Source organism: Castor canadensis, chromosome 6 (assembly GCF_047511655.1).
Source record: "Castor canadensis chromosome 6, mCasCan1.hap1v2, whole genome shotgun sequence".
In the NCBI taxonomy this organism is placed as follows: domain Eukaryota; kingdom Metazoa; phylum Chordata; class Mammalia; order Rodentia; family Castoridae; genus Castor; species Castor canadensis.
The window spans coordinates 19,403,619-19,431,400 of NC_133391.1; the positions used below are offsets into that span (position 1 = coordinate 19,403,619).

Sequence of the window (27,782 nt, forward strand, 5' to 3'; positions counted from 1 at the left end):
TCTTGGGATTGACAACAGCCAAGTTCAGCAGGAGGCTGTCTTCCCCATATTTGGGGGTGGCATTTCCTGAACTCCAGCAGTGGCTTTCTTTGTCTAACAAGCTAGTCAAGCATAATTGTTAAGGATGAATTAGGCAAGTGCAAAGCTGGATAAAAGTTTGTGGATTGCTTCAGAAATCTTTCCAGTGGCGTGGAGTCTTGGTGTGATGTTGTGGAGGACTGAGTGTCAATACTTGTGAAATACCTGAGTCATTGTAAAGTGAAATTCTGACCTTTCACCTCAGGTTGCGTGTTTTGTGTGTTGGAGGACAGTATGCCAGGACAAATGTGACGTGACAGGGGAAGATCCAATTACCTTTAGTGACTGGGGAGAGGTACTAGAAGCCATTTGTTGTGAAGACAAAATTTATGTTCACTACTGTCATTGACACAATGTGTAATGTGCCTGCCCAGTTGGGAAACACTGATGAATGAAACAAGTTGGCTGAGGTACTCACTTCATGATCTCTGACCACGTGTGTGCAAGACACTCTGATAGGACCAGAGTACAAAGGTCAATATGGTAGACTTACTTACTCCTGGGGGAAAGGATGAATGCACACAGCACCAGTGAGAAAACTGGTTATGTCAAGTCATCTACTCACTAGTGCTGCAAACAAGTGACTGATCAGGTTGAACTCCTTAGGTTTTTTCATCATTTTAGTATTAAAAATTGTGCTGGTCTCACAGTTTGCTCAATAATAAATGCATGGTTCTTGTGGGATGCCTTATTTTATGTGGTGTAGAAGAACTAGGTGTATTTGAGTGTGTGTAAGTGTGAAAGGGTTGTAGTCTGAGGAAACCTGTTTCTACAAATCGTAAAGTGGCATTTTACCCACAAAACACTGATGTAAATCAGCTCAAAGCTGCTTGCTTTCTGTTTCTGCTAGAAATTAGGGTAGCTAAGAGTTAAACCCTAACACAAAGTGATGACAACTAGAAATAATAGTTCCTTACATAAGGAAAATGTTTTTGGTGGGTGAAACTAGAGGGTGTGAAAGTTGTTCTTTGTTTTGTCAGTGCTGGGGATGGAATTGGGGGGGACTTCGCTCTACCTCTTGAGCCATACCCTAGTCTGAAAGATATTTTCAATTTTTTTTTTTTTTGGTCTAGAGTAGAATGGTTACTCCAAAATGAGAGGAAAAGTACAGAACAGTATGACAAATAACTTAAAAGGTACAAGAAGCTTCTAAAAAGAAAGTCTTAAAGATGAATCTTGTAAAAAGGATTGTTAACAAACTAGCTAAAATTAGAGGATAATAATTTGTAAATCTAAGAATTGAACATTAATATCAAAAGTATGTAAGATTGAAATTTTATTCCCTATGCTAAGGCAAAAGAATTTCCCTGGAGAATTACTCTGTTTGTAATAAAAAAAAAATAGAACTTTACTAGGTCGTTAGATTACTTAGGAAAATGGAATGTTCTCTACTAATAGCTTTTTCCCCCACTATGGCTATGTGACTTTCTGTACTTTCCTCTAAAGCAGTTTGATTCTCATTTTGATTGTTCACAATGACCTGTGACCTTCGATTACAAGTTTTGAACTTTTGATATTTTTGACAAATTGTCCCAAAAGCAAGTTCTAGATTAGTTCTTTTGACTTTGAACTAACTTTGGGACATTCCAGAAGGGTTCCCTGAAGCTAGGCATGGTGGTACATACCTGTAATCTCTGCAGTCAGGAGGCTGAGGCAGGTTGATTGTGAGTTTGAGGCAAGCTTGTGTTATACAGTGAGACCCTGTCTCAAAAGGCAAGTAATAAAAACAACAAAACCCACCACAAAGCCCTCGAACATCTGAAAGAGACATCGTAGACTAGCCTTATTTGATATAATAAATTGTGTGGGAGGCCTTTCATATAAGAGATGCTAGATCCTCAAGCCACACTTCTGTGAATGTGCTGTAAATGCATTCTTGAAACTGCGAAATCCTCTGGAATCTAGTAGTTGTGATGTAATGCTAATCTCATAATCCTAGTTATTATTTTAAGATGTATGCAATAGAAATAACCAAATTTGGTTTGGTAGCTCTGCAGCAGACCACTTGTCTAGCATGTTTGAGCTCCTGGGATCAATCCCCAGCATCACAAAGAAAAAGAACAAAATTTTCTTGTCAATTGCATCATTATTACAATGAAGTCTCATCAGATTTTTAGTCGTGGCCATGTTGAGTTGTCTTGTTTCTCAGATGGTTGGATGTTCTGGTCAGAAGTTTCTCATCTCCAAGAAGACACATGGAAAAACTGACAGGGACCTGTGTGTGATTGGTATTGGTAAGAATTCCTGGAGCTCTCGTGGAGAGGCTGCTGGCCCAAGTCAGGCAGACGAGGAGCCTACCGAAGAGCAGGGAAATGTTTTGACTGACTTTTGTGCCACGTTGGCCAATTGTTAAGGCATGAAGTTTGAATGAACTCCTGAAGACCGATCCAAGTAAAATGCCCTGTGGGGTCCTGTGTAGAGGACAGGGATGTGTACCTGAGTTAAGGAGACAAAACTGACCCTCGAATGGACATAAATTCACTGTAAAGTGTGGAGGGCCTGAAGGGCTGCCTGGTCTTTCCTGAGTTTTTAAAACTTCCATTGTTGAAAGTCCTTACTGTACTCATACTCATCGAGAAATAGACACAATGACATAAATGATGAGGAAATCCTGGCATGGTGACTGTTGTAGAGTTGCAGTGGCTGGTGGCCAATCTTGGATTTGTCGAGAGGGCAGTCTTTCAGGTGATATATCTGCTACCTGATGGGCCATTTTATATTTACAAAAGGATTTCACTCAATTGCTATCTTCAGTGGGACATATTTTCTTGAATACTTTATGTTCTCTGATTGCATAGATATTTCCCACGCAGGAAGGCCAATGTCATAACAGTAATTAAGCTTTACTCAAAACTATCTTCTCTATGGAGCAGTCTTGGAGAAATCCCAATGACACAGGGACTTGTATTGGGAAAATTATGAGACAGCTCAACAGGGTATGACAAATAGAGTACCACTGCTCTTCCATCCTCAGTCTCCTGGAAAAGTTTTCAAATTAAAATTGCCAAGGGTCAAATGGGGTGCCATGGTTAAAGATATTCTCATTATTTCTAATGGGTGAAATAATTGCTAGGAAGAGCTATGTCTTAGCAGATCCTATGTGTCTCCTATGCTCCTGACCTCTGATGGTCAGATAGGTACCATGGGCTTTGATGGACTGTGCTAGGGCATATTTTTCACTAGGTAAAGAAAGCTGTTCAAGACCCATCAACTGTTTATAGCCAGACCTTCATGATCTAGAGCCTTCTGGAAATAAAATCTAGAGAAAGTCTGTTCTTGAACCTCACTGGAAAAGCTACAGCAAATTCTTTACCCACCCTGTGATAAAGTGTGGAGCCTAGAACCTTGGGTCTGTATCTTACAACTTGAGGGTGCTTCATCTAGGCTATAGCTGTGCCCTGTCATAGACTTCAAGTAGGGTAACCAAGGTCAAGCTGCTTTAGAAGCTTAGATGGCTTTCCCCAAGACACTGGGAGAAGATACCATTGGAACAAGACTCTTAACCTTCTTAAATTTTCCTTGGTTATGCCTACCTCTTTTTATTTGGTGGGTTACCTTTGTGACTAGAGTTCTAGACCCTTCTAGGCACTTAGAAGGGTCATTATTTTAATTTAACCTAGTTAAATTATCAGCTGAACCTAGATTGCTAGCTGAACTGGGAGGAATTTTTGCAGTCTAATACTTTTCTTGTAGATTACCAAATGGGTTATTTGTTTCTAGTGGAGAAATGTGTCATCTGGCTCACTTTTTGGTCATTCAGTTTTTGTTGTTGATTTGTGGGGACCTTATCTGAGGGGTGTGCTCTAAATTTTTGCCGTTATCTTCCTAACATTCACCATAGTCTCCCCAATGTGATGTCTTTTCTCAAAGTCTTGCCTATCTATGCGCAACCACCTAATGAATGCCAAAGTGTCTCTGTAGATGGAATGGGAAGAAGTTAAACGTGTGGTCCTAACTATGTTGTCATCCTCTAGTGTCATGACGAGGCTGGAAATCTAGGATGATGGTGACTGAGAGCAGCACTGGTGGCCTATGTGTTGGTAATTCTAAGTGAACGTGACTAAAAGGAGGATTATTACATGAAATTTATTAGAGCCTGTGGATTTGGAGTGAACAGGTGCACTGGGCCCAACAGTCACAGAGTCAATCAATACAGTATTTGATCTCAGTAGCTGGGCTTTGGTTGGTTGCAGTCAGCCCTTAGCCAGTCATCTAATTAATGTTAAAACCAAATGACTGGTTGACTAAGTTATAGCTGATTAAGCAGGGTTCTGTGCCTTGCTTCTGGTTTTCTATAAATTCTGTCTGATACATCATAGCGTGAGTTCTCTGATCCTGCTCTGGTTCTGGGAGCAGACTGATTCATCACCATGGTTTGTTTTGTTTTTTTATTGTGCACATAAGCCAATTATGTTACTAGAGTTCAAGGGCTCTTCCATTTTTACAAGGGCAACATGAAGCAGGGGGCACTGGCACGGAAGCTCCAGAGGTTCTGCATAGGTCTGAGTTGAGATAACTAAAGGTGGCCTCTCCATAAGCACCAACTTCCAGTGTAGACAAAACGGCCTTCTACTGGAAGAAGAAAAGCTAGGGTGCTTTAGCTGGAGAGGAGTCCATGCCTGGCTTCCATGGACAGGCGCTGTCTTGGTGGCTATTGCAGCTGGTGAGCTCAAGCTGAGGCCAGTGCTCATTTCTTTCTCTGAAGATTGAGGGCTAAAGCTATGAATTCTGCTGAGTCTGCAAAGCCTGTGCTTTATAAACAGAGCAAAGCCTGTGCTCTATAGACAGAACACAGCCTGCACCGGGCGCATCCATTCACAATGTGGTTTCCTGGACATTCTAAGCCCTCTTTTAGGAGAGATTGATCAGGAGAAAAGATTCCATTCAAAATGATGCTGCCTGTTGACTATGCACTCTTCACCCAAGGACTCTGGTGGAGCCAGGCCATGAGATGACCCCACCATCATCCATTCTGCAGCCTGTGGGACAAAGAACACTTTTGACTTTCAAGTCTTATTTAAGAAATATGCTGTAATCCCAGCTGCTCAGGAGGCAGAGATCAGATTAGCAGTTCAAGGCCAGCCTGGGCTCATTAGACCCCATCTCAACAAACAAGCTGGGTGTAGTGGTGCATGCCTTCATCCCCCCTACATAGGAAGGATAGGTAGGAAGATTGCAGTCTAGGCCAGATGCAGGCAAAAATTCAAGACCTTATCTGAAAAATAACTAAAGCAAAAAGGGCTGGGAGCGTGGCTCATATGGTAGAGCACTGCCTAGTAAGCATTAGGTGCTGAGTTCAAAGCCCAGTTCCACAGGAAAAATACATGTCGTAATGCTGTAGCTACAATGCATAGTGATTCCTCCTCCTAGAAAAAGCAAATTAACAACTTCTCCCACGGGTTCAGCTTTCCACATGCTGTCAAGAACATCTGTGATCTACGGGAGGAGGCCAGAACGCCCACATCTGCAGGAGTTGGAAGAAGTTGATTCCCTTCCTCACCTATGACTTGGAGGGGTTTGAAGCTGCAGTGTGAAAAGTGATGTGTCAGAAGTAAAAAGGGGCACTAGGATTGTAAGTGGAGCCTGAAAAGAACCCAACTGCCACATCTCATGGTCAAAGATGAGCAAGGAAGATGGCTTCTTGAAATGGAGTCTACTCCTGGAGGCCACTGTGAACATCCACTCAGGAGGAAAGGACTCATGTTGTCTCCACAAGCACAGTTGGTAGAGCAGTGGCAGCTTTCCGAGGGCTGACTACCATCTTGAAAGTTCTCCATGGGTGAAACACTGCCAGATAGCATCACATGCTCAGAGAGCTGTTCTGTGAAAAGACAGTCAATGCAGGAAGGTTTGTTTCTTCTCTGAGATCGCCACAGCCACCCAGCCTGTAGCATCTGCCACCCGGCCTGTCCGGGCCAGGCCTCGCCAGAGATCGAAACTCACAGAGGCTCACCTGGTGGTTAGCAATGTTCGGCAATAAAATGTGTTTATGTGGCTATAATTACTGGTTATTTGGGGAGACTTTTTATTAGCATCTTCTTTACAAAGGGGTTTCAGTGTGCTATTTCACATGTGTGCATTGTACTTCGATGGGATTAGCCCCTCTGCTGCTCTGCTTTCCCTGCCCCCTCCCATATTTCTCAACAGCTTCCAGTGGTTTCCTTGTGCCATTGTCCATACACAGACACCATGTATTTCGATATCGTTACCTTCCTCATTCCCTTCACTCTCGTCTCAAACAGTCCTATAATAAAACAGTTTTTAAGTTAAGGTATACACATTTCTAGACCAATTCTCTTGCACTCTTAATACACTACAGTACATAGTATGAACCTTTTATACCCCTTGGGGAAGCAAACCTGTCATGTGACTGATTTTAGTGTGGTAATTTGGAGCTCAGCCCACTCCAGGTCTCTGAAGTGTGCCTGTTCTGAGGAAGTTATCCTAAACTAAAACATATAAAAGCTAGTGCTTAAGACAATCTAGTCTTGGTCAAACAGCATGAGTTTGGAAACCATGTAGGTGAATATCAGAAGAAACGTGAAAAACTTACAATACGGCGAAAGACAACATAACTAAACAAAAAGTTGTAAGTACAATGCGAGCACAAATGTAAAAAAGATTACAAACAAAGCCAGTGGCAAAAAGCAATTAATAACTTTAGAAGTAGGGAGGAGTGCAAGCATGGGCTTTTGCAGATAAAATATGATTCTAGAAAAATGCAAAGCAAAACCAACTCTACTGGTTTACAAACCAAGTAAACTGGACTTCTGTTTATCCAAATCGTAAACATTGGAAATGATTTGGATAGAAAAGAAACTGGTCATTTTGGTTTATTTAGGTGATTATAACTTAGTATATAACACGTTACTGGTTAAAGCCATCAAAAGCTTTTGTCTAAGTTGGGAAAACTGTGTCAAGAACTCGGATCTCCTAATCTTTTGGTTGACTTTTCACCTTGTAAACCCTCAAATGTGTTCATTCCACAGTGGAAACATTACACTGAATGTGATGGGAGTCCCGATCCGTCAGTAACCCAAGAAATGAACACTTTCATTAGCTTGTGGAAAGAGGAAGCAACCGAGACTTTCGAGGCTGTGATGGAGAAGAGCAAGCTAGTGCTGTCTGTGAGTATTTGCTCTGTCCTGGCATAGGACTACAGTTACATGTGGTCAGATATTCACTCCAAAACCAGAATTAAGCAGATGTGTTATTTCTCCATTAGTAAGACTCCTGGTTGTGAGTCTTAGACTGTAGATGGAAAGTTGGTAGTCTCTTTGCTTTCTTTTTACAACTCTAATAAGGACAACATAACATAAACATAAAACATTTCTTGCTTTAATTGAAGAAAAATCAAGCTATATGTATTTATGTAAATAACCTGGGAGTTAATGGATGAGTTTTTATTTGTAGCTGGCATTATTGACTGTTATGGTTTGGATCTTAAATGCCCCCCAAAGGCCCACATGCTAAAGTGTTGGTCACGCAGATGTGCTGTTGGTAGGCAGTGATCCCTAGCAGCTAAGTGCCACAGGCAGGCACCCGGGGACAAGATGGAGCAGTATGGCTGGGAGCCTTGAAAGTGTCATGGATAACAGGGCAGAATCTGCTCTGCAGAAGATCAGAAAATATATTTGACTCATCTTTAGCTTAGTAAAGGGGAAACAGATACGCGCACTGCTCTCAATCACAAACGAAAAAGAAGCTGGATTGGAAGACTTTACGGGAAGATAGCACAGTGACAAGGAGGTGGAAAAGATGAAAGAACAGCTCACTGACATGTAGAATAAGAAGGGTGGGATTATGTGAGAAGGACATGAGGGAGCAGGATGAAATGGAGGTGAAGCAATGCTCAAAGGAATAACGGCTAACAGTTTTTCAGAACTGAATGATGTGAGTCCTCAAGTTCAAGAAGAGCAACACTTTCTCCGAGAAGGAGAGATGTGTTTTATGCACTCAATACCTCTGCTCCCACTTCCTGGACTTCAAGGGAGTGTCCCCATGAGGTCATGTTGGTACAACTACCCAGAATTCAGGCAGACACTACGTGTGAAGGCCTTGGTCCCCTGAGACTGTGGCCCCTCTTCCAAACACAAATGCCAGGTTGTCACCTGGACCTCTGAGCAGATGGGGGAACTCACTCTAACAGCTCACAAAACATAGACAACCTTGTTCTGACGGCCACCAGCTTACTCCGAAGGATGTTAAAAGGGGTACAAATAAACCATGGGGTGGGAAATCCCAGGGCGAGATGCATAGCAGGCCCGCACGTGCTTTGTCTCCTCCCTATCACCTACGCCAGAGTGCTCTGCACCCTAGTGTGAGGAGACCCCATTATGTAGACATGACTGATCAAATCACCACCATTGGGATGAAATCTGTGGAGTACAAACCCCATTACCACCCAAAAAAAAAAAATTTAAAAACATAGTTCACAGGGAAATGCCAAGAGAGATTATCCAGTAGCCCAGTGAGGTTCGGGTGCTTGCACACCTATCATAGGTTTTGAGGGGTAATGAATGATTTTAGGGAATAAATTAAACATGATTTTCTTTCAAACTGAACGGGGACAGCCTTGTGGAGAGTTGCAGGAAGGCAGAGCAGAGCTGGGACCTGACGAGAGGCAAGACCAGCTTATGTGGATCCGGGTTGAAAGTGTCACCCTGGAGCCACCCTGGGGAAAATTGATGGGTGCACAGTCTGGGTGTTTTTGGAGACTTTTCCTTCTCTCTCTTCAGGGCTAGTGTTTCCTGGTTATTTAATGGGATTCCGGGGACAGAGTTTAACACAGGGCAGTTCTTTAGAGGATGCCTCCTGAGTGTGAGCTCTCCCTGTGCCTGAGTGGGGGCATTGTGGTTCTGAGGCAGCTAACAACACCTTCCAACTACTTACAACCCCGAGGTGGCCAGTACAGTCAAGTGAAACACTGTGGGACATGGTTTTCTGAGCCCAATGCCTTCAGGGCCTCCTGCCCTGAGGACCTATTTGTATGCCAGAGTTCTCACCCTGTCTGTCCTCACCAGCAGGGAGGTCCCAGGCAGGAGGCCAGGTTAGACTGTGGTGCTCAACCGCAGTGGAACAGCCAGAGCAGTCACCATGGTGACTGGGGGACGCTTCCTGACACAGGCACATGCAGTGCAGAGCAACCAACAGCAGGGACAAGACTGGGCAAAGAGAGAGAAGGGAACAGTCACGGCCATGCAGAGCTAAGGCCGGGTGTCTCTAGTGGAGGAACACGAGCTGATCGCTGTAACAGGATGACCCACAGGAAACACCAGTCTCCACCTTTCAAATTCAGTCAGCAAACTCTCACACAAGCTCATTGATGCTGTGAAGTTGGCACCAGTGGCCCAGCCTTACAAAGGAGGCTCAGAGATGTCAAGTCACTTGCCCAAGGTCACAGTGCTGGTGAGGAAAAGCTAGGACTGAAGGCCAGTATTCCGCCTGAGCCCAGCACTGCAGCTACCAAACTGTCTCTTACTGTAGAAACTGTGTGCCCTCCTTCCACACTCAGCATTAAATTCTGCCACTTTCCAGTCCCTGGGCCATGCAAGGCCTCAGTTTCATCATTCATGAGATGGCACGGTAACAAGACCTTCCCCGTAGAGCCATGACGGGAATCCAGCTGGTGAAGCAGTTTTGTATCCTACTGCACATGGCTCGGTAATGTGAGGACTTCGCTCTTCGTCACATTGTGCCTTGTTCCTTCAGACCATGGTTTCCATGTGGTTGGCCCCCTGAGTTTCACATTCTGGAAGCTTTGTCCCCAGTGGGTACTCTGCAGGTGGTGGAGCCCGCAGGAGGGGGCCCCGGGAGGTAATTAGGAGGCTCCACCCTCACGAGTGGATTGATGCTGTCTTGAGGGAATGGGTCTGGAGTTCCCTCACCAGAGCTGAGATGTCCCCTGAACACACAGCGCTGTGACTAAATCAAGTACCCGGCTCTGCACTCCTCTCTGGCAACACAAAGTGGGACATGTCCTCCGTATTGCCCCCCGACTCTGTAGCACATAGTGATGGATGTGTCTAAGGGCGGTGTGGGAGGAAGTGTTTATTCCCCTGTGATCTTAAATTACAGAATAAATGCAGAACTTCCCCAAACTGACAGCACACCTTCCCTTTCATTGACTGTTTGTCAGCCGACTAATGCAAACATTCTTTTGCATTGCAGCTAATTGAGAAATTGAAACTAATTTTATTGGAAGCTCCACCATGTGATTTGGAAAGCAAAAACATCATACAGTACCAACGATCAATCCTTCAACTGCAGGAGCTCCTTCACCTCAAGTTCAATGTGGCCACGGAAATACTCCTCAGAGTATGTGACACTTTTCTTATCTATTAACTTTTACAGCCTTATACAATCTACTATCTGCTGAAATAATCTGGTATCATTTGTCTTTTATTAAACTCAGAGGCTATGAAAAGTTGGTAAAATAATTTAAAGACATATATTATCCAGACCTAAGAACTGTTAATGCTTTCTCTAAAAATAAAATACTATCAGTATAGCTAAAGTCTGGCTTTTCTTATCTTGCCAAGACTTACTACACTTGCTAAGAAAATGAGTTCACAAAACTATATTAGATATCCACTTGTAGATAAATCAACTGACACAAGATTGCAGTTACTGGAAGGAACCCTATTTTTCTCTAACTTTAAAGGGATTAAAGGAATAGCATCATGAAACCCCATATGTCCATCTAGATTTAGCAAATTTTTAGCTTTATTAAATTGGTATTTGAAAATCAATAATTTTTAAAGATTGAGCGTGATGGTACATGCATGAAATCCCAGCTACTCAGGAGGCATAGGTAGGAGGATTATGGCTCCAGGTTAGTCCAGGAAAAGTTAGCACAAGACCCTGTGTGAAAAACAAAAGCCTAAGGACTCGGAGCATGGCTCAAGTGGTAGAGCACTTGCCTAGCAAGCAGAAGCCCTGAGTTCAAACCTTAGTACCACCAGTAATAATTTTAAATGTTTTGTAATATCTGATTTATCTACATCTTTATTTTTCTCTCATACCACTTGAAAGTTGTCATTGTTGGGACATTTCATCCTCAAATATCTCAACACTGATGATAAGATCCTAACCATGCATCATATCAGACCTAAGAAAAGCTAGTAATTCATAATTCTAATATCCAGTCCATATTCAAACATTCCCTAATTTCCCACGAATGTTTTTTCTAGCTATTTTAATTTGATTTCACTTTATTTTTAAATCCGAAAACCATCTGTAGTTGGCTGCTTTGGGTGAGTGTCTTTGATCTAGAACATAGCCCTTCATATAGCTGGGCAGTGTGCTTTCTCAGTTTAGGATGAACGGCAAAGGTGGCTTACACAGGATCTGTTACTGTGCGTGCTCTTGGAGTCACTCATGCTATACTGTGACAACTCTTCTGTATTACAGGACAACAGAGTTAAGGTGATGTATTGTGATTATTAGACAGAACTTTCCTGATACTCTTGTATTTCCCGACGTTAAATTTGAAATAGAGATATCCGTAGTATGCTTAGAGAGGAACCAGAGTAGCTGAGTGTGTAGCTCAGTGGGGGAGCACTTGGCCCAGCATGCAAAAGACCTCAGGTTCCATCCCCAGGACCACATGCAAAAATAAACAAACAGGCATGAGGACTAACTGGAGCCCAGGTCCTGAGCGAAAGTGAAAGGTTAGTTTGGGTTATCTTGATGTGGTCTATAACAAGCTCAGAGATGAGTTGGGGTTGTGTCAAAGGAGCAGGGACTGCTTTAAAGAGTTCCTGCTGGCCAAATACAGATTTATACAATTATTGGAAAGAAGGATTGTAATGAATTGTAACATGCTGAATAAATTAAAGTGTGAATCTAAAGTGATGCTCCAGAAAGGAAGGGGAAATGGGATGGGGAAGAAGGGCTGTTCATAGAACAATGCCATCTGAGTGTGGAAGGAAATGCCACTTATAAAATCACCACTTTGCAATCTCCAATGACATTCTTGATTCGGATAAGGATCCTTAACTGGCCACTCAAACGGTGAGGTGAAAATTGCTAACGGTGGCATTATTCTCATGGTGCCACAAGGCTTGACCTCACACTACTGACCAGCTGTCATACTTTGTGACAGGGAGATGCAGTGGTCAGGTTTGTGTTTTCAGCGGTGGGAAACCAGATGCCTCCTGACAGAATGAGTCATGAAAAGCATGACGTAGCTTCAATGTCTTCTGGCTGAAAATGGCTGACCTGAATCCTGCTGTGCACAGAAAATAGTTGGGGTAGAAGACTTCATCAAACATCATTGTCAGGAAGCACCCCGTAATCCTGCAGTGCACGGCAGCTCTAAGACAATATTGTGGACACGTCACAAAGCTAGTGTCATCGAAAACAAAAAGTACAGAGCAATAATCAGTTTTAAAAAAGGATTCGCAATCTACAATCCTCAGCACTTAAGTTTTTCCATTATTGTGACCAAGACATGCTGACTTATAAAACCCTGGAGGACTGCTCAGTTTTGAGCAGTGAGCACCAAACAATGTTAGTCATTATTTTAAAACATCTTCAGATGCTTCAGAGCATCCGTAAGGTGAATGTTTAACATTAGATTCAATTCTAGACCAACAAAATGTGAATCATAAATTGGATATTGTGCTTCCTAAGCTTCTGTCTTCTACATAGGCTGGCCTTTCCAGTAGCGCAGTGCACACTTTAGTGACATACAGGTAGAGAAGATGTGCGTAGTTAAAATGAACGTTATGAGTCTGACGTCAAAACTGTAAAGGTGGCATAAAAGCGATCCATAGGTGCTGCCTGGGAATATAGGAGCAATTTTCCCATGCTAGGGGTCGATCCCAGGCCTCAGTCTGCCAGGCTAGCACTTACTGCTAACTTACACACACTTACACTTACTGCTAACTTACACACCAGCCCTGTGGGAACAACTTCAGTCATCTTCAGAAAGTGAAAAACGAGTGTCCCATTTAATTTCGTACATCTTTGCATCCTTTACAGAATCGAAAAACAATCCTTTGTCACTGTGATTGAAACTTCTTTTTACCTAGGTCATTCTTTTGGTTAATTAAGGGAATCCAACACTTAAGTGATGAAATAACTTAGCTAACTTGCATAATTTTAAGAGCCTCTGGCTGTTTGCAATGTTCTCCCCGCTTCTCTTACAGCAGGCTAGCACCTTAGCAGATCTGGACAGCGGAAATATGGAAAAAGTCATTCAGGATGAAAATGTGACCCTGTATCTGTGGGCGAACCTCAAGAAGAACCCAAAGTACGCCTGTGGGTGACGCTTTCCCTACATGTGTGACACAAGTCTCACGCCATCATCACAGGCAACGCCTAATGCTGACAGCCTGGTGTAGTTGGAAAACTCACATTAGGGAGTCGGGTTGGGGTTTGAGTCACAGGCTGCTTCATGTCAGGCAGCTTGCTTGGCTGTGAAGATCATTAAGTTTATCATCAGGAGGATGCTGACTGTGTGACTCACCTTAATATAGGACTGGTTTAAGGGTTTCCATTACCACATGAGAAGTCCCAGCAGGTGTCATATACAAATACACTGAGTGGATGTCAGGTCTTCTCCCCAAAACAGTGGAAGTGGCAGGTACTTTCTACTTGGCCATCTGGACCTTAAAATTTTTCTCTCTGTGAACTGTTAAAAATAATAGATTTTCATATTAGTTATTGTTCAGATATTTTGTGACAGCAAAGAAACATCTTTCTGAGGAATGATGGGGATGAAACTTGATCCTAAATATTTCAAATTAACTGAGTGAGCATGGCAGTGAATTTGAGGGGGAAATGGCCAGAATAAGTTAGACCTAAGTTCTGGTCCAGCTCTGAACAGTCTAGTCATATGACATGTTACAAAGTTAGACTTTATTTTTTATATTTAGCAAAAGGAAGGAGCAAAATATTTACCAAATCTAAAAGGAGCAAAATATTTACCAAATTCTATGTACTACACAATACTGCTGTTTAAATTTAATCATAGGCAATACATGACCTTTTTGGTTGTAAGATATGTTACACACAGAAGCGTGAAGGAATTTAAGCTGCATAGTTTTAAATGGATAAAAATCAAACAAGTAGCTCTGTGCCTATTGCCCAGGCTTACCAAGAGAATTAGGTGACGTGTTTTGTCACAACCAGTCAGGTTGGGTCAGGTGGTATTTTGATGGGGATGGTGGGGATGAGTTGGTCAGGCTGTGTCACTGAGACATCAAAGTGCAGCTGGCTAAAGGATGCTGGAGTAAACTGAGGTCAGGTACCAGTGGGGAGTCTTCAGCAACAACCCAATGCTTCTTAGGTTTTGGAAGCTACAGCTTCTCCTAAACATTAGATAATCCATTTGGGGTACCTCAGGTCCATTCAGGGTGCCCTACCCCACCTAGGAAAGATAATACTCGTGCTAAACCCCTGATAATATAAACAGTAATTTAGGCTCCATAAGTGATGATATCCAGAGAGAGAAGGCCTAGGCTGCAGCACTGGGCAATATCAAAATTTAAGGACAGATAGGAAGAAGGCCATGTTGGGGTTTGGGGACAGGGGACAGAAGGAGCTGTCAGAGATGGAAGAGGGGAGTGTGGGGTAGGAACCCCAAGACAGGAGGATGGCTTCAGCCCCTCAGTCAAAATGCTGCCCCCGCTGAAAAAAAAAAACCCAAACCAACAAACCCGGGAATGGTCGGGATCCAAAACTGTAGTGAAACCAAAATGGGGAGAGAGACTGCTCAGGTGTGAGTGTGAAACACACCTGGAGTTTCCAAGGGGCTCATCCTTTGTTACTGTGAATTATCGACAGGTACAAATCCATCAGGTTCTCTGACACACAGATTGGCTTTGAAATCCCAAGGATATTAGCGACCAGTGACATCGCTCTGAGACTCCTACACACGCACTACGATCACGTCACTCCTCTGTGCCCTGTGCTCATCCCGGCAGAGGAACCTGTCCCCCCGGAGCCTGAGGTCGTGCCAGAGGTCATGGGGAACCCAGAAGAAGCTGTTGACCAGAAGGACCTGGTGGACCAGGAGGAGTCCAAGGAGGGCGAGGGCGAGCCTGGGTCAACTCAGGAGGAAGAAGTGAAGGAGGAGCCCAGAAGTGCTGAGGAGCTCAGGGTAGGCACAAGTGTCACCGGGTTTCCGTGATGGGTTCTCTAGGCCCTTCCTAAGTGATTAGAAATTGTCACTTTCTTGCCAGCCCTTCACATTTTGACATGCATCTTCTTTTCCGCCTTTGATCACTACTCATGGCTGGAACAGGTGCTTCAGTGCTAGCACTTGGCGTCTTTGTCGCAGCCACACTCCTGGAAACCTGTGACGCTATCTGATGAGGTGTGCCGATTGTAGATTCCAACTCGGCCAAGGGAACCTGCTATTGAATAGAAACTTGCGGTCGATCATCTTAAAAACCGAGGCTGGGACTTTCTCAGAGCTTTGTAAGAAAGAATTTTATAAAGTAAAACTTGATTTTCTTAAAATGCTGTGCTCCTCTGCAAACTTTGGTACATTGTTTGAGCAGCCTAATAACCTCAGACCCTTACTTGGCTTCTGTGCTTTTTTTCTGTTGTTAAAATTTCCAAACTGCTAATTGGTTACATTAGGAAAAGTGCGGACTCAGTAAGTCTCTCTCTGCCCACAGCAACTCTCTCGTTTAGCCACGGTCCATTGGTATCTTAGGTTGCATGTTTTCTCACACGTACTTAAGACATGAAATGTATTGGTTTATTGATTTATTTTCTTCAAACATAGGAAAGAGTTAAGGATTAGGTTTCATATAAATTTAACATAAATATGAATTATTTGGTATTCTAAGAACATATCTGCTGAAGAATTCCACTTGAGATATTATACCAATATCAATGTATATAGTATATACTGTGTCAGATCGGATAGTACAGACCTCATAGCAGTAGAGAGTGGATGTGGCCTAATCCAGTCCAGAAATGTCAAATTTAATGAGGCCTCCAGGAAGGAGAGCCCAGAAAGCTAGTGGTGGCCAGTATGGTAGAGAGGTGGGAGATGAGTCAGTCTGTTAAAATGGTCTTTGGGCAATAAGATCTGGGGTTTTTTAAATTTCATTTTAGCTCTCAGGTAGCACAGTGTCTTTATTAGAGTTTGGCAATATTTCCAGGTCTTTCCCTCTCCTGGAGAGGTGAAAAGATGATCCCCTCTGTTCCCACGGTCACAGTGTGACTTGCTTTAGGTGGATGTGAGAAATGGGGCCTGTGGGAGGTGGGGAGGACAGGTGGACAGGCCCCGGACATGACATGAGCTATTTTAGCTTAAATGACAGCAGCAACAAAAATGAAACCCTACCGGCCCAAAATAAAATGTGGCAGGATTTGTGATCTGAAATTCATTTTAAAAAAAAGAACAATACAAAGTATCAAAATTACTGGGAGAATGAAAGGAGTGTTAGAAATGCATGGTTTGGATCTGTCAAAGTGTTGGGTAATTCTTCTCTACTGCACCAGTTCTTGACATGAGTAACATTTTTGAAAGCCTATCAATGCCATCATAAAAATGACATCAATTTAAAAATCATAAGCTGGTTACTAGAAACTGTGTCATTGAAACAGTTATTTGAATGTACGTGGTAAAGCAGTCCTTGGGCACGTATGCCTCATTAAGGTGCCCTCATGATTTGCTGTTCTGTCAGCTGGGAAACAGTTCTATATTAAATAGAAGCATGTGACTTTGCCACTGTGGCCCACGGTGCACCTGGGTGTCCTAAGATCTGACACTGTTGCGGTGGCAGACGTTTGGTTCACATCACCACAAGCATCAAAATAGCAGGCCACCCCTTGCTCACTGGCGTGGTTAGTCACATCTGCCTTTGCTATCACTTAATGTGACATTGGACAGTCCACCAGAGGCACACACATGCACGTCAGACTGACTGGTTAAAGCACATTTTATGGAATTCACAGACCAGTAGTTCAGGAAACCCCATGGCGGCCACAATGACTGGGCAGGAATGATCTCGCCGTGTGGCCCCATGTAGGCTGCTTGGGAAGTGTGGTCAGGAGTCATGAGCACAGGAGACTGTGACATCTGGGATTCGAGGAAAAGATGTCACTGCAGGGACTCAGGGCAGTTCCAGGGTGTCCTCTGCCACCACCAGGATGGGAGCATGCTTAGCCGGGCACTTGGGACAGCTGGCTTAGACTGCAAATAAATTTAATTCTTTGTAGCCTAAATAATCAGATAGATTAAAGGTTTAAATAGGAAACACTAATAAAACTCATAAAATAGTAAAGTAGCTAAAGAGAACATAGAAAGATATTTTATTATTTTTACAAAAATCTTTATCAGTGTACCACCCAAAACCATGAATGAAAAAGATTAATTGTATTCCAACATTCCTATACTAAATAAAGTCAAAAGATAAATAGCAGATTGAGAAAAATAAGTCAACAGATGTAACAAAAGGTTAATAGCCTAAGGACTTGTGCAAATCAGAGAATTTCCCAAATAAAACCAAGCAAAGGATGGGAGCAGGCAGTTGAGAAAAGATTGCTGACTGACTGATAAAACGTAGGATTACACTCAGCCAGATTAGTGACAAAGCAGAAGCAGCCTATATCTGATCTTACCAAAGTAAGCAGAGAGCACATTGTGTCCCCCACATTGGACATGCTTGCTTGACACTGTACAGATGCCCCTGTGGCTAGTGATTTTCCTTTTAGGAATTTGTTACTGGAAATAATGTCACAAATCAGTAAAAATGAACACACCAAGATTTTCATTGACATGTTTGTATAGTAGGAAAAAGTCTGCAAATTAATCATAAAATATCCAGATACTAGTAGCTGTCCAAAATGGTGAAATCCTTGTATCTTTTATGTGGAAAAATGTCTAGAATGTATCAATAAGGGTCCTTTTAGCCAGGTGCAGTGAATCACATCTATAATTCCAGCACTTGGGAGGTGGAGGCAGAGGTTGGAGGATTTCAAGTTCAAGGCCAGCCTGGGGAGAGTTAACAAGACCAAAGAACAAGACCAAGAACAAAATATTTTTGAAGTTATAAAGTCTACTTATAAGTTCTAAAGTATGATTCTGTTCATGTGACGATGAAAATACTTGGTTCAAAGTGCACAAAAAAACCTGAACGCCTCCTCGCCACAGTGGCTGGTGTGTGTGTGGCGGGGGGCGGGGGGTGGGGTTGTGGAGGTTGAGGCACTAGTAGGACAAATAAGTGGTGTTGTCACTCTCTTACACTTCTTTGCTGTTCCTGCTGCGCTATTCAAATTTTCAATAAGGACTGACCACACCCTTTCCTCATAGGAAGTGAAGCAGTGCATTTCTTGGTTTTAAGGGGCAGAGGTCATGGTAGGCCTCTGCCTCTCCCAGCACCTCGCTAGGCACATCTGTCCTCCACTCATCGTTCAAGACCTGCTTCAAGTTTTACCTCCACAAGTTTCCTCCTTTCTCCCCGGATTACGTTAGTGTTCCTCTGTGCTCTCAGCTTGGTGGTGTTTGAGTGCTTACCTTAAACTCCACGCTGATCGTGAAGCTGAGAATGCCTCAATGGAGGTCGCACTCGAGGTACACAGCCCAGGGCTGTTAAGTGATAAGGGCCTGGGGGCTGTATGAATGAGCGAGGGTCAGGCGAGGGAACGCAAGATGGGTCATGGTGGAGTCTGAGTTGTTGAAAGCAGCCTGCACAGATAGGCCCCCGCCGTCATGTCAGGGAATTCAACCCCCCTGCCATCAAGAGACACTTAGACCCTTCCCTTAGAGTCAGGTGTGCAGGACATCATTCCTGCTCCCTTTGTGGAACCTGCAGGCTTGTCACCAGGGCCCCCAAGGACCCCTCCATCCCACAGTGGGGAAGAGCATAGCACTAAATGTAATTTGTGACACGATGTGACATGTTGCTAAATGGGTTCTGAATTTAAAAGCTGGCATCTTCATGAAATTCAGCTTCTGTGTGCTTGTGTGGACATTACAGGTTTCTTGTATATTAGTAGGCAAAATTACCATGTTTTGGTTTTAGAGGAAGAAATTTCTCAATTTACATTTTTGTTCCCCTTCATAATTTGAGGTTGATATATTTTATTAATGTTACATTTCTCATATCTTTGTAATGACTTTGAAGGCTGGCTGCAAATGCACGAGAAATGAACGAGTTTATGTTTGACAATGCCTGAGTTATGCTAGATATGTGAATTAACCACAGGTAACACACATTTCACACTTTCTTAGTTTAAAATTTAGTTTCTTCTGAGGCCAATAGGAAAAGGGGAACAGGTACTAGAGAAAAGGTTAGATCAAAAAGAATTAACCTCAAAGGTAACACCCACGCACAGGAAATCAATGTGAGTCAATGCCCTGTATAGCTATCCTTATCTCAACCAGCAAAAACCCTTGTTCCTTCCTATTATTGCTTATATCTCTCTACAATAAAATTAGAAATAAGGGCAAAATAGTTTCTGCTGGGTATTGGGGGGGGGAGAGGGAGGGGGTGGAGTGGGTGGTAAGGGAGGGGGTGGGGGCAGGGGGGAGAAATGAACCAAGCCTTGTATGCACATATGAATAATAAAAGAAAAATGAAAAAAATAAAATAAAATAAAATAAAATTTAGTTTCTTACCTTAGGGTGGTACAGCAGCTTTCTTTTTTCATGGGCCTATTAAGACCTTGGACACGAGAGGGCGCTTATACCACATTCTAGTTCATTTAACCAGGTCACTACCCATGCCGTAGGTAGAGCCCTCCCAAGTCATATGTAATGCAAAATATTTAGAAAGGCCCAGTTCAAGTGCAGCGTATTTGTGAGAATCTTTAAATGGTAATTACCTTCAGAAATATTTTAGATGGGTCTTTGAACTGGTAAAGGTTCACTTTGAAAGTAGTCTTTGTCTTCAAGACACTTGGACAAGCAGATAGAGGACCAAACATAAAATATGGAATATGTATAAAATTTGTCAAGGCCTTCTTCAGTGCCTGCTAGGAGAATCCAGCGAGATCTTGCTTTGACTGTGCTGACAGTCTTGTGCATGTGAGAATTATGAGCAAAAGGGGATTGATGGTGAAAATAATGAGCAGATTATTTTTCTCTGATATGATGATATTTAAGCTGAATCTTATAGTCTCGTGGAGACTATAAGAGGGAATGGTATGGATATGCGAAGTGGCCTTACAGGTTTGAGGACCATAAATAAAAATCCATGGAAACAGTCAGGTGGAAAACCTGGCATCGAAGCTCCTTAACTTTGAACAACCTCAAGCTTCCCAGAGATTTATGTTGTCAATGCATTTCCATGATCACACCCTGGACCTTACTGGGGTTTGAACTCAGAGTTTCAGACACTCTACTGCTTGAGCCACACCTGCAGGCCTTTTTGCTCTCATTATTTTGGAGATAGGGTCTCACTTTTTGCCCAGGCTGGGCTGGAGTGTGAGCCTCTTATTTTTAGGTTTCCTGCTATAGCTGGGATAACAGGGACATGCTATCATGCCCAACTTTTTTCTGTTGAGATGGGATCTCACAAATTTTTTTGCCCTGGGTGGCCTAGAACCATGATCCTCCAGAATTCAGCCTCCCAAGTAGCTAGGACGACAGGCGTGAACTGCCAAGTACCTATCTGATTCTTTTTTTTTTTTTTAATTCAGTGAATTTTGTTGAGTGCCAACCTCTCCATGGTAGGTCCTTTCCTGGCCCTTAGAATACTGGAGAAAGGACAAATAAGACTGCTACCCTCATAACTGGCATAGCATTTAAGAGAAACCAACAGTAAATCAGAAAAAAAAGAGAAAATACCAGATAGAAATAAATGCCATGCACAGAATTAACCAGGGTTAAACAGGTGGTGGCTTTAGATTGAGCTGTCGGGGGAGGGCCTTTCTAATGAGGTGTGACAAGAGGGACTTAGCTGATGGTCACAATGCACACTCAAGTCATAGGGCAGAATTACTGCCAAGGTTGCAAAGCAGAAATGAAGACCAGGAGGCCAATGATTGATGTCTGATGGACATAGAGAAAACAGTGTAGGGGTCAGAGAGGGAGGCAGAAGCCGGCAAGTGGACCTTACAGAGTGCGAGGGTGACCGTTACTCCAAGTGTGAGGGGTGGCCAGCCGTTAAAGGCTGGATATAGGAAAGCAACAGATCCAATGTGCAGCTTTCACGGATGATTCTGGCCAAGACCAGATTATGAGGAGCCAGTGTGTGAAGAGTACTGACAAGGCATGAGGGGTCCTGGTAACTTGAACAAAGAGACAGTGACAGTTCTGGGAAGTTGGATACACTTGGGATATGTTTTGCTGAGTTTTGATTTGGAGAAACTAGGCAGGTGGTGGTACAGTTTACAGAGATGGGCAAGAGCAGATGAATCAGGGGACAGACAGGCCACTTTTGTTTGGGACACACAGATGGAAATGCCCAGTAGCAGACCTGAATCTGGAGTTTTCAGGACAGCTATGGCTGTCAATACCAGACACAAAATATGGTGAAAATATACGTATTTTCCAGCTTCATTGCCAAGAGGGCCAGGGAGCTTGCAAAACTCTATAAAGGATCGAGTTGCCAGCAATGAGGTTTGAAGTTCAAGTTCTGTGCAGACGTATGTCCTGATGACACACCTGTGTAGGAAGTGACTAGGACTGCTGACACCAACTGACTTTAGCAGGAGGAAAAACATGCACATTAATGAGCACAGGGGGCTGAGCAAAATCTGAAACTCAAAAAAGGGTCAGATGCTTGAAACTTAAACACTACTTCATAGGGGAGAAAATAGGGGTCCAGGCACGGAGAAGGGTAGCAGATGAGTCTTAGAGAAGCTGAATGGACCAAGGGGACAGACAGTGACCTGGGACAAAGTTCTGTGGGCACTCAATGTGGTGTCAGATCTTGGGCTTCCTTCTCTGTGATATGACTTTAACACTTCCTTGGTTAATAATGCCAGAGAGAGGACTGAAGGTGATTGTGATCCTTCTGGTGGTCAGTGGGGAGGGTGCCCCCTACCGTGGGTCCCTTACCTTCTACAGTACCAACAAAACTGTCATGCTCTTTGTTTACAAGCTTCCCTAATAGACTAGAAGCTCCTTAAGTGAGAGACCGTCTTTTCTCTTTTTTTATTCCCAGTGTCTAGCTATGACAATACAATTTGAGAACTCTATGAAAATTATTTGAATGAATAAGTGACAAATTTCAAAGGCACAATGAAAAAGGTTAAGTCTGGTTAAGAAGACGACATTATGGTGATGACAGTAAGGGTAAGGGGAGCAGCTAAGGGGCACTTGGTGCACAGTGGCTGAGGATGAGAGACAAGGCAAATGGGATGGCTGGCTTTAGTCTCTGAGGGAAATGCTGGTGTGAAGTTGCTCTCTTGCTGCAGAAGTGCTGAGGTCAAGTGAACGTGATGGATATGATCCAGTGTTGGGGTTTGAATGTGAAAATCCCCCACAGGCTCATGCTTTGTCCCCAGCTGGTGGCGCTATTTTGGGAGGTGGTAGAAAGTTTAGGAGGTGGGACCTAGCTAGAGGAAATGGGTCACTGGGGGTGTGACATCGAGGTCATACCTGGTCCCCAGTCCCTTCCTCTGTCCTCTCCCTCCTTCCTGACTGCCATGAGGTGAACAGCTGCCTCCCCCACGTGCTCCAGCTGCCATGCTGTCCTTCCTTACCATACTGACTACTTGGGGCGGTGGAAACTCGGTTTTGTGACTTACATTTTGCTCACACTTGGAATTCCCTGTGACCCATTTTTGGCAAAGTCTTAATCATCTTCCACGTTCACTTCAAACTTTACTATCTTCAGGTAGTGTTTCCTGTCCTCACCTGCCCATAATTCTGGAAAGAACCAAGCCAGGGACTATGGACTGACATCTCTGAAGCTGTGAGTCAAAATTAGTCTTCCCTCCCTGAAGTGACTTGTGTCAAGTACACAGTGCCAGGAAGCTGACTGACATGAACAGCTCACAGTGTGAGTGCACACACCATGGCACTGTTAGTAAAAACAGCACATTTTTATAACAGCACTGCATCGTCTAGCACTTTACAGTATGTGAAATTCTCCCATTTTATTTGACCTAGAAAAGATCATCTCCCTAAAGCTTTGTTTCTTTATCTCTTACAACTGTTTACAAGATGCTTTCTGTGTCTGGTACACAGCTAGCACTGAAGGTGTTGGCATGTTAGGAATTTGAGACTCCCTATTCTCAAAGGACTTGCTCATAGTAACAAAGGTAAGTAAGCAGCAGACTTAGACAAGAGCCTAGCTCTTAGGACTCTTTGTTACCATATTCTTTTTACTGTCCTACATTATGAGGTAACACCTTCTACACGACTTGATGTCCAGCCTCTTTAATATATTTTAATATTTGGGACTTACCCAAAAAGCAGGTTCTGGAATTATTCCATAACAGAGCTAATAGTTGAAGTCAAGCAAAATCTATCCTTTAGCTACAACCAAAATCTAAATATAATTTAAAATTTTATTAACACATATTAAGTGCACAAGTTAATAGAAGTCACTTGAATAGTTCCATCCATGCCTAAGCACACATTGATCAGATCCATCCAATTCTCTCCCACCCTCCTACCCCAACACCATTCTCCACCCCTAGTAACTACTGGCCTCCTTTCAGGTCAACAGTGTTCATTTTCTGCTATGAGAGAGAACGTGGGATACTTGTATTTCTGTGTATTTCACTTGACATGATGTCCTCCACTTCCATCCTTTTTCTGGGGGTGGGGACAGCACTGGGGTTTGAACTCAGGGCTTCATGCTTGCTAGGCAGGTGCTCTACCACTTGAACCACACTCCCAGCCCTTTTTGCTCTAGTTATTTTGGAGAGAGGGTCTCACTTTTTGTCATCCTGGACCACAGTCCTCTTATTTTACACTTCCCACTGGAGCTAGTGACAGGAGTGTGCTACCATGCCCAGCTTTTCCCCATTGGGATGAGGTCTCATGAACTTTATTTTTGCCTTAGGCTGACTTTGAACTGCAGTCTGCTCAGCCTTGAATCATAGCTTGGGGTGACAGGTGCACACAATTGCACCAGCTATTGGTTGAGATTTGGTCTCACAAACTGTTTGTCCTTGCTGGCCTTGAACTACCATCCTCCTGATCTCAGCCTCCCAAGTGGCTAGGGTTACAGGTATGGGCCACCAGTGCCTGGCTACTTCCATCTTCTTTTACTGAAAATGGCAGGATTTCCTTCTTCATGTCTGACTTATATTCCATTTCTTTATCCATTCCTCTGTTGATGGGCACCTAGGCTGTTTCCATAGCTTGGCCATTGTGAATCGTGCTTCAGTGAACATGGGCCAGCAGGTGCCTCTTCAGTGTGAAGGTTTTGTTTCCTCAGGGCACATGTGGAAACTCCACTGTGGCTGCACTGATTTACATTGCTACCAACAGTGTGTACTCCCTGTCCTCCACATCCTTGCCAGCATTTGTTTTGTTTTTAGACAGTAGCCATTCTGACTTGGTTGAGAAGGCTGTAGTTTGATTCTGTTTCCCTGATGGGCAATGACATTGAGCATTTTTTCATATATTCATTGGCAATTTGTATTTCATTCTTTGAGAAGTATCTACTCAGATCATTTGCCCATTTTAAATTGGATTACTTGTTTTGCAGTGCTGGGAATGGACCACAGGGCCCCACACATGCTAGGCAAAGGCTCTACTTCTGAGCTACATCCTCAGCCCTTTTGTCTTTTTATTGCTAGTTTTTAACGTGATGGACATTAACCCTCTGTCAGATGAAAGGCTGGTGAATATTTTCTCCCATACTGTAGGCTGTCTCTTCATTCTTTCTATGGTCTCCTTTGCTGTGCAGAAGCCTTTTAGTTTGAAGTAATCCAATTTGTCACTTTTTGTGTCTCTTTCCTCTGCTCCAGGGTTTTGTCTTTCCAGACATTTCTAGTCATTGCCTGTGACCATGTCTTGAAGGGTTTCCTGTGTTTGCTTTCAGTAGTTTCTGATCTTATGTTTAGGTCTTTGATCCATTTTGAGCTGATTTTTATACAGGGTGAGAGAGACCTAGTTTCAGTCTTCTACATGTGGATATCCAGCACCATTTGTTAAAGAGGCTGACTTTTTGGCATGTTTGCTGAGAATCAGTTCTTTGTAAGTGTATTGGTTTATTTCTGGGATCTCCATTCTGTTCCATTGTCTATGGGTCTGTTTTTAGGTCAAGGCCATGCTGTTTTAGGTACTGTGACTCTCTAGCATGTCTTGAAATCAGACTCTGTGATACCTCCAGCGTTGCTCATTTTGTCCAAGGTTGCTTTGGCCATTTGGGGTCCTTCATGCTCCAAGTGGATTTTAGGATGTTTTGTTGTTCTGTGAAGAACATCATGGGCATTTTGATGGGGATTGCATTGAATCTGTAAGTTACTTTGGATAGTGTGGTCATTTTAACAATATTCTCACAATCCGTGGACATAGGAATCCTTTCTAGTTACTGTGCCTTCAGTTTCTTTGTCTGTGTTTTGGATTTTCATTGTAGAGTTTTCACTTCCTTTGCATCATTCTGGATGGGGAAAATTGACACATTCCTATAAAACTGGAACAAAGCAATGATTATGTTGAGATATGATCTTTCTGTACCTACTTTGTTCAGGGCTTTAATCATGAATCCTGAGGCTATGCAGGGATATCTGGCCCGTAGGGCAGTTCAAGTTCAGAACAGTGACTTCTCAAGAGCAATGACAACCATCATCTAGTCATGGTGGCGGTGGGCACCGTGATGTTCCTCTGCTGATCCTGGAAGAGTGCCCACCCGGAACAGGGACCTCACCCCAAAAGCTGTGCACACTTGGGAGCAAGGCAGCAGCTGCTCGGCCAGGAGCAAGCAGGAGTGGGACATGCCAGAACCAGGAAAATTCCTCACCTGACCTCCTTTGGCCCAGTGCCTCAGGGACAGTGTGACAACTGAAGCCATGGTGGTGTTCAAAGCCACTTCAGCACTCCCCTCAGGGCAGGGCAGGGCAGCAGTTGACCCTGGAGTCCTTTCCCCTCTGTCAGAATCAGGCACCTGTGGAAGACTAGGGGAAGGGCTTGTGGGAGCCATGTGGACACTAGCCTTTGGCCCTGGCACTGGTCCAAATCTACATTCAGCCCCAGAGGGCAGGTTCTGGTCTCCATTGCATGAGTGCAGAGCTCTTCACATCCATCCACATCACAACACCTCTTCTTGACAGTGCAGGGTACCCTGGATTCAAGTCGGGGTCACCCTGCTGGGTTAGGTTGGGTCCAGGTGGACTGTACCCCCCATGGCAGTGCAGTGGAGCATTTGTGGGATCCAAGGAATGGGGATCTATAGGGTTTCTGAGCCTCAACATGTCCAAAGCCAGAAGAGCTCCCTTCTCAAGATGGTTCTGGCTCCAGCATCCCAGGAGATACTGTGAGATCCCGTTCTAAAGCCAGAGCAATCTTGACTGAGCAGGTTTCCCATTCCTTACCTAGTGAGGCTGCCAGCCTGTGGGAACTGCACTGCCAGTGTCATTGGGACCCTCTGACCCTTGCCTCTGCAGGAGGGAGACTTCACCTCCCCATTCTCTGTGCTGCTGTCCCGGGCTGTGACTCTGGCCTATATCCAGTGTTCTACCATGGCCCTTGACCTCCACGTGCAGCTATGTGCCTGTCACTTTCGTTCTGTGTGGAGGAGGAGGGAGAGCCAAGCACCTCCATTCAGCTGTCTGGAAATCCTAACGGGTACTCTGATGGTTTGCACTGCTTCCTGCTTTCCACACTTTATACCTTAGGGTAAGAGGAGAAGCCTGCAGGCCAGTTTCTGTCCTATGGAGTTGGGCTCACATTTTTACCATTTTAAAAACACTGTTCACTTCCAGGTTCATACAGAGCAAGTGTGGGGTGGGGTCCTAGAATTAGAGCTGGAACAGAGAGAGAGGAAGAAACAGAGAGAAAATGGAACAGAGAGAGAATGGAATAGAGAGAGAAAGAGTGGGTCAAGCCAACGGTGACAGTCACACCCACCTGTCCTGTTCTTTTGTAGACATCTCTCAAGGAGGAGTCTGAAGCCGTCCCATGTGAACTGGAGATGAAATTACTAAGTGAGACTGTTTCAGAAGGTATTCTAAATTGCTTTTCCAGAATTAAGCTTTACTGAGATTTTCTTCTTACCAAAGTAATGTAGGGTCATTGTCAAAATAAAATTTCAGACATTACAGAAATACATTTAAAGTGAAAACTCTTCACGGTCCCTCCCTGAGGTGACCAGTGTCTACAGATTTACTTTCTACCTTTGGTTCAGTCTCTCATGACTTTTAGGAAGACCATGGCATGTCACAGAATGATTTGTTGAAACTGACTTTTTCCACTTAGGGAACTTACATACATTGAGCACAATACATGGTCTAAACAAATGATTAATCTTCACCACGTTTTATGAGTTAAGGTCTTGTCCTACAGCCCAGGCTGGCCTAGAACTCACTAGTTAGTCCAGTCTCGTAAGCTCCTGCCCCAGCTTTCCAAGTACTAGGACTATAGCCATGTGCAACCATGCCAGCTAATATTCAACACTGTTCTAATAAACATATTGGTAACTTCACTTTTTAATGTAGCGGTATGATTCCATTCAATATCAAAGCATTAGTTAAATTCTCATTGGTGGTGAAGTTATTTCTAAGTTTTTATTTATATGCAATTTTGCAATGAAATTTTACGAGCAGACACACTATTGAGAATTTCTTGTACTTTTTAGTCTTTACAAATTCCGTAGCCAATCTTGTCTTAG

General features: G+C 43.5%; 1 protein-coding gene across 4 annotated transcripts in view; it reads left to right on the forward strand.

The window, feature by feature from the left end:
- The window catches only part of Dnai7 (dynein axonemal intermediate chain 7), a 59,762-nt gene that overhangs the window by 22,273 nt on the left and 9,707 nt on the right, over nt 1-27,782 (forward strand). For 3 of the 4 annotated variants that reach the window (XM_074075830.1, XM_074075831.1, XM_074075828.1), the window contains 5 exons: nt 7,068-7,205; nt 10,249-10,395; nt 13,233-13,336; nt 14,872-15,187; nt 27,042-27,117. In XM_074075830.1, the coding sequence (XP_073931931.1) occupies nt 7,068-7,205; nt 10,249-10,395; nt 13,233-13,336; nt 14,872-15,187; nt 27,042-27,117 (781 nt within the window). The remainder of the gene's footprint in view (nt 1-7,067; nt 7,206-10,248; nt 10,396-13,232; nt 13,337-14,871; nt 15,188-27,041; nt 27,118-27,782) is intronic. The other variant, XM_074075829.1, reaches the window with a different exon arrangement.